The sequence below is a fragment of the Rhineura floridana genome, chromosome 3 (assembly GCF_030035675.1).
Source record: "Rhineura floridana isolate rRhiFlo1 chromosome 3, rRhiFlo1.hap2, whole genome shotgun sequence".
NCBI lineage: Eukaryota > Metazoa > Chordata > Lepidosauria > Squamata > Rhineuridae > Rhineura > Rhineura floridana.
This window is the reverse complement of record NC_084482.1, coordinates 18270357-18280490: the sequence shown is the minus strand read 5'-3', so window position 1 is coordinate 18280490 and position 10134 is coordinate 18270357. Positions and strand designations below refer to the sequence as shown.

The window sequence follows — 10134 nt, the reverse complement described above, 5'->3', positions numbered from 1 at the left end:
AATTTAACTTGTTTATCTGTTTCTATGTAATTCTTTTGTCTTTCTGCACTTAAACACTGGTACCAGCTGGCCAATGACCACAAACGATAAAGATGAGATGAGTTGAGATGAGTTAAATTCAGGTTAGGAATATCCATTGAGAAGTCTTTGTCACATTCCAGGCTTCTTTATTCCAGCCAAGATTGAGCCTTTGGCGACAGCCAATGTGATATGGCTTGTTGTCTGTCTGCTATAAACAGCCAATGTGTTATGTTAACTAATTCATATATTAGGTAAGGGTATTCAGCTCAGCAGTAAAGATGTTACTGTGGCTGTCCCAAAGAAAATTAATTAGCATCTAAAATGTAATTGCCTGATATTTTGTGCTGAACCAGTAGCAGAACTGATTGTTGAACCAACTGCAAAAAAGATATCATATGAACCATTTTGGATCATTTTAAATATTGTGATTCTTTTTTCCTTTTTTAAAAATTATGTTTTATTAGAAATATCCCACAAAATAAATTATAGTGTATGCAGCAAAAATTTTCACTTAAATGTTACGGTAATAGTACAGCAATTCATGTAACATAAAAAACAGTACTTGCCAGCTACTGTTTACATTTTCACCTCTCTATCACATTCCTAGCAGAGAATATGGGCCGATGTTATCTTGTCATGTGTTTTTAATGTACAATTTAAACTTCTGCTCATGCCTAAACTACCACTAATCCTGATTGTTGCATTATGTTGGTGCTGCAGACTTTACTTTCATGCTCTTTTAACTGAGTAACATTCTCCATTTCTCCAGGTTTTGAGAACAAAAACTCTTACAGTGCAAACATTGGAAAATTTGTATAGAAAGTTATTGTTTACAGTTCAAGGAAAGATTAGAAAAACATTTCAATTGTCTGGTTTCTTCCTCTGCATCTAGGGTCTCACTGGTCGCCCTGGTGATGCTGGCCCTCAAGGCAAAGTTGGTCCACCTGTAAGTGAAATTCCATCCTTTTTCTCTTGTGCCATCCAAAATAATAGCAGTACCAATCTTGGGGAAAGGAGTGATAGATCTACTATATATGGTGGAAAGTTTGTCCATTATGCATTTAGCCACATCTTAAGATATTGTAACAAAATTTTGCATGATGGTTCCTGAGATCAAGGAGTAGGGTTTTTTTGTTTGGATACAGTTGGATGCCATTTTGAATCAAGACGATGGGCTGAAACTGCACTGATTATTTTGGTTTCTTAGAATTCCCGAGTCATGCTGGGTATGATGCTGCTAGTCGATAATAAGGGGAATGGTGACTGGTAGATCATTTGAGGAGATGGTGTTCAGGAAATAGGTGGGTTCTGACTTGCAGAAATGCTGGATTTAGTTTCAAAGACAATATATGAGTATAGAGCAGTGGATGTGGGGATGCCCAATTGAACTTTGGATATTGAATGGGTAGGGTAACACTAGAAGTCTGTGTTTGTATGAGCAGCATTATTGAATGGCGAGTGGATGTTAATGCTGCATTGGTGGGCTTTTAAACGTCAAAACCACCTCTAGGAATTGGATCCCCTCATTGAATAGCAAAGGGCACAAAAGCTGAATAAAACTGTAATATGTTCTAAGCTCATGTTGATGTTCCACACGAGAACAAACAGAATTTATGCCATTTTGGTTGGCCAAGTAAAGGTATTGCCCTATAATGGATTTTCTTATGGGTGAACACCTTTGTTTTTTGAAGTTCAACAAAACATAGCGAGCCTCTTGTCTGGGTCAAACTAGCACTTCCATCAAGTTAGGGCCATTCTATCTGGCATATGTTACTTGGCGTCTTGGCATTTTTTACAAATAATGTCTGTTTCTGTATCTCTCAACAGGGTGCCTCTGGTGAAGATGGACGACCTGGCCCCCCTGGTCCACAAGGTGCTCGTGGTCAGCCTGGTGTCATGGGTTTTCCAGGCCCAAAAGGTGCTAATGTAAGTAAATGTGCGCTCGACCACCATTGATAGCATGACCCAAGCAATGCTACCAGGGAAGCTGTTTGAAGGGAAATGGTTATGACATGGAATAGTTACTCTTGGTAACTAGCACAGCAGAAAGGTCTCTTGGACATTGTCCAGCCTTGTCTCTTATTTGCCTCTTTTACTCTCCTGATCCTGTAAAATCATATACCTATGTCTTGGTTATAACAACAAGGAAAGAGAGAGCTGGATGGAAGGAGTAGAGTCTGGGTAGAAGAGCTGGCACTCCTCTCCAGGTAGAGTGTCCGGCTTTTGCCAAAAGCACATCAGTGGCCATCTCTGTTTTTCTTTCCATCTAGGGTGAAGCTGGTAAAGCTGGTGAGAAAGGACTTCCTGGTGCTCCTGGTCTGAGAGTAAGTGGGGTTGATTATGATTTCACCCTTCTGCTTACATTACAAAACCATCTCCTCCCTACCTGCCCTGTAGCAGAAACATCCTAGCCTCTCCCTGCCTGCCTGGACAAGATGTCGTTCTCTTCTTCCCTCCACACAGTTACTAGTGTACAATGCGAATGACATGGGTGTGGGTGGTGCTTTTGAATGCAGAGCACTCGCAACGGCCAACCATGTGGAAAAGCCAGTGAAGACACCCTTAAACCCAGCCATAAAGTACAGTGTGACAATTTACCCCCAGATGAGGCTACTCTTAGTTGTAGAAAATCTTGTAAATGATTATAGCTTAATCTGCTGCATAGCCAGAGCACAATCGAAATAAAAGGGCTTTAAGCTCTGGTCTCTGAGTCTCCTAATGAATGCTGCTCTTGCAGAGACCTCATCTGTGACAAATCTGAGATAGCTTCTAATCTAATTTCCATCAGATCTATTATTCCTATAAAACAATTGGTTTGTCACCAATATTAGGAGAACGTGATCCATGAGTCATTCAGAGAATGGTTTTCTGCAACCCATACAGAATTGCAGAGGGGAAAATACTTTATAATAACTGCACGAGAAGCCTCAGAGCACACGTCATGAATCTTCCTGGGGCAGGAGGAGCTTCCCCTCGTGAAAAGTTCACACCTGCACATGCAGTTTTGATGTATTACTGTGCATTCCTGTAGCTCTTCTGTAACCCAAAGGGCAGCGAGTGCATACCAGGTGCACGTACTGCCCTCAGCCAGGGAAGCAAGGAGTGTGCCCCCGTATCATGCAGTCAGCAATCTTTTCTTTCATAACCAGCAGTTCAGACAGTTACCTTTTTTATTAGCAGCATAGTAGGGAATTAAAATGAACCCTTTCCTCCTGCCAACTCCCTATACTTTGGGGCATTTCTTTTTGGGGGGAGCGAGGGGGAAATGACATTGTTAATCAAGAGTGTTTGATCCTCTATTTACATGCATTGCTTTTTTCTCATTAGGGTCTTCCTGGCAAAGATGGTGAGACAGGAGCAGGTGGGCCACCAGGACCAGCTGTAAGTATTTGTGTTCTCTTTTTTTGTTCTCTGGAATAGGTGGTCTGTGGAATGAGTTGACGAAAACAGTGCTGGCAGGAGGCTGATAGAACCAAAATCCTGCATTTTACTTGGCAAAGGAGAACAAAGCCTTTAAGAGAATTTGTCAGATTTCATTGCCAATGGGACTTAACTCGGCAGACAGCTGCGCTGAAGGCCTGTGTCCCAGTGCAGATGCCTCTTTGGGTTAGAGCTGTTCCAAAATGTTCTGCTGAATTTTATTTGTAGGGGGATGCCCTGAAGATTTGGGGGACTGGAGAATTTTGGTGAAATGTTCAGGAGTATTGGTGCTTGGTGCTTTTCATAAATTTAGATGGGGGCGCTGAGGGATTTTCATTCCTATAGACTTTTTCTTAAAGCCTTGCACGTGCTCATAACAGTGTGAAGCACTCTGGGGTCTCTGCAACCAAAGCATGAGCAATCACTAAAAACACCAGAGAGCTTTATGATGTTACAAGCATGTGCAAATCTTGTTACAGCTTGTGGCTTGTCTAGAGTGGGAAAAACTGTGAACCCAGGTTCTGGCAACACTCTTAAGCCAAACCATGGCATAGCCCCAAGTAGTGTAGCTGCAGGAGGACCAGGAGAGGAGCACAGCAGCCAGAATCTTCTCACCTTCACCTGGCATGCTTGCACATTTGTGCTAAGCCATGGTTTGGTTTAGTGTTATGTGCTGAGCCATGGAATCATTCTAATAACTGATCTTTTTAGATTTTTTTTTAAAAGTTCAGGGCTGTTTCAATTTTGCTGAGATAAAGTTTGTTTCAATATGCTGAGATAATTTGTTTGTAGATGTGGCTAAATTGACCTTTGTGTATTCCTTCATACTTGTCAGTATCCATGTGGTCTCCATGCTTTTTCCCAATCTGAGGTGGTATCTGTGGCACTTGCTTCAAATATATTTAGGATTGAGGTGCTCTCTTATTAGCCCTCTCCCTTTAACTACGGCTTCACTTTGCATCTGAAATTCTGCGTCCTACAAGTTGCTTTGCCATAAACCTCCAATCCTACCTGTCTACCTGTATTAGCCAATCCTTTTCCTACTTCCCCCTGTAGATACATTGCTCCCATTAAGGGTCTTTTCACATATTACATGACCAAAAACCAAGTATACACCTTTCAGTGAAAGCAGAGCGTACACTTGCCAAAGAGCCACAGCCAATTCTGGTTCTCCTGTTAGTTTTCCAAACATTTTTTTCTCATTTACACATTACATTTTCAGGCTTTTTTTGGTTTAATTTAATGTATAATGTATAGTTTATTTATATACCACTTTTTGACCAAAAGGCCCCCAAAGTGGTGAACAACATATTAAAACATATTACAATTTTTTTTTTATGAATCATCCCTGAGTTTCTGCTCTGCAGTACTTCTTGGTTGGGATCCCCGCAGAAACTTGTGAATGTGCTGGAATGCACTACCTTCCTTAGCAGGTAAACGGAAGGGGGTCCTGTTTATGTCCATAGCTTATTTGCTGTCTAATAAAACAGAGGAAAGTGTACATTTATGTAATGTTAGATTTTGCTTGTGGGAGCTATACTCCTTCACCCCAGGCACTCTGCTAGGCCTGCACTGAATTTCTTTGTTTCTTTTCACCCCCTTTATTTAGGGGCCCGCAGGCGAAAGAGGCGAGCAGGGTGCCCCAGGACCTTCTGGATTCCAAGTAAGCAGAGCAATTCTGTTGTGCCTCTTTTAGAGCACCACTATGTAGCCCTCCCCAGGACATCTCCTCCCAACCTTACCACTGAGACTCTGTGCTGGAATGTGTAACAACTTGCTTGAATAAATGGACTTAAAATGAAGAGAGGACTTAGGGAAAGACCCAACTCCACCTCCCCAAACTCTGGAATTATTGTGTCGTTCTGCGGGAAGGAGATCACAGGGACATGCAGTGTTCTGTCTCACTCTAATGGCCAATCAAGAACGTATCCATATTCTCTGGTCTTCCATGTCTTAGTGCAGGGAACCTGTAGACCTCCAGTTGTTGTTTGACTCCAGTTCCTATCAGACCCAGACAAAATGGGCAATGGTCAGGTATGATGGGAATTGCAGTCCAGCAACATGTGGAGGGCCACAGGTTCTTCGTTCCTTAGTGGTAACTACCTGCTATGCAAGATCCCTGGATCCAGGTTTGTGGCACAACTGAGTCATCTGGAAAGCTGCAGGGGTGGGGTTCAAACTGTCACAACCCCTTGTGTCTCAGGTTCCACTGAGCTCCTCATACCTCCCAAGGATTATTAGGAAGCCCTCAGAGAGTGTGCCTCATTTGGGATTTGTGGGGTTAGGACAGATTTGCTGGAAATATGGCAGCTTTTCCCAACCTGGTGCCTCTCCTGATGTTGTTGGACTGCAGTTCCCATCAACACTGACTATTGGCCATTCTGGCTGGGGCTGATGGGAGTTGGGAGTCCATCAACATCTGCAGGGGACTAGCTTGGGGGAAGTTGTGTCATATACTAATGAGAGGTGCTTGGATGGGTGGACATAGCTTTGTTATGGAAGTCTGAGAGCCAGGGTGTCTATCCAAGAATTTATTTCCCCTTACTCTGTTATCTGAGCAGTGAGACTCTTTTTCTCATGTCCTGATCCCAGATTTATTTTAGGTCTGTTAATAACGGCAGTCCATTGGCTCTTGACACTTTCATGCCCTGGGCATTCTTCACTTGTGTAGGTTGGTGCTTCCCCAAGAGAAGTCCACTGAACTATGCTAACAGTGGAATATTTCATTTTTTCAGGGACTTCCAGGTCCCCCAGGTCCTCCAGGTGAAAATGGAAAACCAGGTGACCAGGTAAGTAATGCATTGGATGTTCAGTTCTCTTTGATATATAGGTACATCCCATCCTGAAGTGAAGCCTTCCCTGTGTTGTGTGGTTCTAAATTATATCCTAGACGAGTAGGTATATCCTTCTGCTTGAGTAAGTAAAGCTATTACTGAACTTGAGGAGCCACAGGAGTTTTGTTTTGAGAGGCCCTCAATACACCAGTTAAATACTGACTAATTGAGAGGGAGGTGGAATGAATCACTGAAAATCTTTACAATTTCAATAAGTCTTCTGAAAGAGCAATTCACCATAGGGAACAATGGGCTGTCCATTATTTGAAAGTAACAAAGCAAAACTACAGTTCAGCTGAACTCTGCAGTGGCCCTGGGTTTTGCATGTTCTGGTATTGTTATAGGACGTAATTCGATGCATAGTTAAGTACATTTAACTTAGTGGTAGATTGTAATTACAGTGAGCATGCAGCTCTGAAGTCTACTTTCTATGGGGCTAACTGCACATTACATTAATTGTGTCACTTACATTGATGGCAGGTTTTCCATCCCCCCCACCCTCTTTAACCCTATGGTGGCTAGGACAGTTTCCATCAGCACCACAGGAGGTTTAATCTTTTAGGCTCTGTCACAACTGTGACAAAAATCGTCCCCTGTGTCAGTGAGAGTTTTTCCCCCCTATTGGTAATTACAATACCAGGAAAGATGGGATTATTATTGGAATTTTGTTGCAGTTGTTAAACCTTCCCTCCCCATATGCTGTGGTGCTGATGCATGACTTTGATTAAATCAAAAAGTCTCCTGATATTGCTTCAAGAAACACATTTAATGTAATGTGTAGCTAGGCTCTAAGAGTGTGTTACATCACATACTTAAGCTGATTTCATATCCCTTCCCCCTCCCTAGGGAGCACTAGAAGTTTGTGAGGATGAGGTGGGGGGAGGGTTCTGTAACAGTGAAATCTCAGCAACTTCACATAGCTACTCCTTGGGGGAAGCCATGGCAGCTAAACTGATATAAAACCAACATAAATGTGTAGTGCAAATATGCCCGAAGAGACGTTGCTGTGAATTGAGTATGCACTTACTGAGTTATTTGGTGGGATGTTGTTGTGTTTTATTTACCTGTAACGCATGGCAGCTTGTTCATATTGTCTTGGGAAGCAACCGATATGCTTGACATAGCTTGATATATGAAGCTCCCGGGTCTGGGAACAGGAGTGATGGATGGGCAGTGAGGATCACCTCATAATCATCTGAACAAAATAAGAACTCAGGTCAGCTGAGAGTTAACTCTTCAAGCTTAAGTCTGTCCTGCTGCAAAGTTATTTACATCCAATCAATAGTCTCTGTGTGTATTAGGAGTAAGCCAGCCACAGGTGTTCCAGCTGAACAAGGTGGCCAAGAATTTATTTATTTTTAGATTTTTCTCTGCAAATATGAGCCTAGCAATAATAATATTTTTAACTGAGAAAGTCGAAAAGTATTTAATCCAAGGGGGAATCGTAATGCGAAATATGTCCTTTGCCTTGATCTGTGTACCATACCTCTTAACTGTCTCTCCTGTCTTGATCTGGTTGCTGGGGAGACTGTAGATTAGCTCACCTCTCTTTTTCCCTCTATTCCCATTTCTAATTATTATTATTATTGCTTTCAGGGTGTTCCTGGAGAGGCTGGTGCTGCTGGTCTTGTTGGTCCTCGAGTAAGTAGCATAAAATTAAAATCCAGGACCTGGGGATGGATGCAACAGTCTATGTCCAGTCTGTGTCACTTTCACATGTGGTTCGTCCATATATACACACTCGACCACTGACATCTGCAGAACTGGTACATTTACAAATGCCACATAATGTTCATTCCACACTTGCCACGCTAAAGGATCGAATCCTTGCATCACCTATGCTGTGGAACTCCCTGCCCATTAATATTGGGCAGGTGCCTTTGCTGTATCTTTTTTGGCACCTGCTAAAAACCTTTTTCGCCCAGCAACTCTAGCTAGGCATGTAATTTTATGATACTATTTTAACATGTGATTTCTGTAAGTATAATTATTTTAAAAGTACTGTTTTTTATGTAAAATCTTTAATGTTTGCTTTTATTGGTCTTTTTAATGAACGTTTTAGATTGTCTTTTGTAACCTGCTTAGAGCACATTAATCTGAGTAAGCAGTATATATAAAATTCTTAAGTTGCTTCTACCCTGTTCTTGCATCAATTGGCATTTTTTAAAAAAGAAAATTGAAAAAACAATCCTGCATTAGGGTTTTAACTTCTTTGTTCACAAAATATGTATTTTGTATACTTTCCCCCCTAAAATAGCATTGGTATACACTTTCTGTCCCCAAACAATTTTATTTGTATTTTGGTGTCTTTTTTGAGCTGAAAACTCAAAATTCAGAGAACTGTGAAAACTGAAGGATTTCATTCTGTGTATTAGTCCAGGAAGTGTGGTTTGCTTAAAAATGAGGACTATACAAATTCCTCAGCATCTCGTCAGCACCTTATCATAATCATGCCACTCCAGAATGGAGCCTTCTACTCTCCCTGTGCTATCTTGCCAGGGTTCATACAATTTATTTCCTCTGTAGGGTGAGCGTGGCTTCCCAGGTGAACGTGGATCTCCAGGTGCCCAAGGCTTGCAAGGTCCTCGTGGGCTTCCCGGCACTCCTGGTACCGATGGACCCAAAGTAGGTTGCAGCTTCACATTAGTTCCTGTTCTGCAGTGCAGCCTATACACCTTTCCCCTCTGGTGGCTGCCATACAGAAAGAAGCTTATAGCATCTGAATCCCCCCAATACATTATCAGCTCAGTTTCTCTCAGAGAAAGATGATAATAGGGAACTCAGCTGAGAGGCAGTTGGGAGGACAGATATTGGCAAGTATTGTCATCAGGGTGCTGCTTCTGTTAAGAGACTTTGGGCAGTACAGTTCAGTGCGGGGGGACTAAATTAATTGTAAAAGAACAGCTCGGTGCAGAAGGTGAGAGTGCAGCTTTCACGCTTTCCTTGATTTCCACTGTCTCTTGTGTTTGGCAAATATAAATTACCAGGTATTTTGAGTACTTGGCAGTTTGATGATAAAGTGATGCAGGAGACATCTTGGCTCAGAGAAGGGAGGTGTGTATTCATCTGATCAACCCCATGTCAGTGAAATAATGTGGGTAGGGTGTGTGTGTCCCCTGTAGAGCTTCTTGCCCTAATTCTGCAAAACTAGTGTGATATATAGCCAAGCTGCAGCATAGTGATCGAGACCTCTTCTTTTTTCTTTTCTAGGGTGCATTGGGTCCTGCTGGTGCCCCTGGAGCTCAAGGCCCTCCAGGTCTTCAGGGAATGCCTGGTGAGAGAGGAGCTGCAGGTATTGCTGGACCAAAGGGAGACAGGGTAAGTGGAGTGAGCCTCCACATGGAACTTGCATAGGGTTGCCTTGTCAGGGGTTGGGTGCCACATGCAAAAAGCTAAGCGGAACTGAGAGTGACTTTGCTTTTTATCTTTTCCTTCTTTCTCTCTGAGGTAGTTATCATGAACTAAAAGGGCTCTCAGGATTAACAGTTACTTTTGATATCCTCCAACAGGGTGATATTGGCGAGAAGGGTCCAGAAGGCGCTCCTGGCAAAGATGGCGGCCGAGTAAGTGGCAAAGCTTAATTTTTCCTGTCTTAGGGCAGCAAGCAGCTTGTTTAGTCAAACAAGGGGATGATGGTGTGGAATACACTTCCCATGGGAAATATGCTATCTCTGCCCATCTGCCCTTCTGTTCATCTGTCTAGTTTTCTCTCCTCTTAAGAAGAGAAAATAATGACTGGACTGTATGACCAAGGGAGGACTGGATTTAGCAAGGCTATTAATCCAATAGAGAGATTAGGCAAAGGGTTTAACTATGGAGTATATTCTCAAACTATCAAGATAGGCAAATTTCTGAGTAC

General features: G+C 42.4%; 1 protein-coding gene across 4 annotated transcripts in view; it reads left to right on the top strand.

The window, feature by feature from the left end:
- The window catches only part of COL2A1 (collagen type II alpha 1 chain), a 75181-nt gene that overhangs the window by 21151 nt on the left and 43896 nt on the right, over positions 1-10134 (top strand). For all 4 annotated transcript variants that reach the window (XM_061614706.1, XM_061614705.1, XM_061614707.1 and 1 more), the window contains 10 exons: positions 914-967; positions 1849-1947; positions 2292-2345; positions 3349-3402; positions 5051-5104; positions 6177-6230; positions 7872-7916; positions 8802-8900; positions 9486-9593; positions 9785-9838. In XM_061614706.1, coding sequence (XP_061470690.1) covers positions 914-967; positions 1849-1947; positions 2292-2345; positions 3349-3402; positions 5051-5104; positions 6177-6230; positions 7872-7916; positions 8802-8900; positions 9486-9593; positions 9785-9838 — 675 coding nt within the window. The remainder of the gene's footprint in view (positions 1-913; positions 968-1848; positions 1948-2291; positions 2346-3348; positions 3403-5050; positions 5105-6176; positions 6231-7871; positions 7917-8801; positions 8901-9485; positions 9594-9784; positions 9839-10134) is intronic.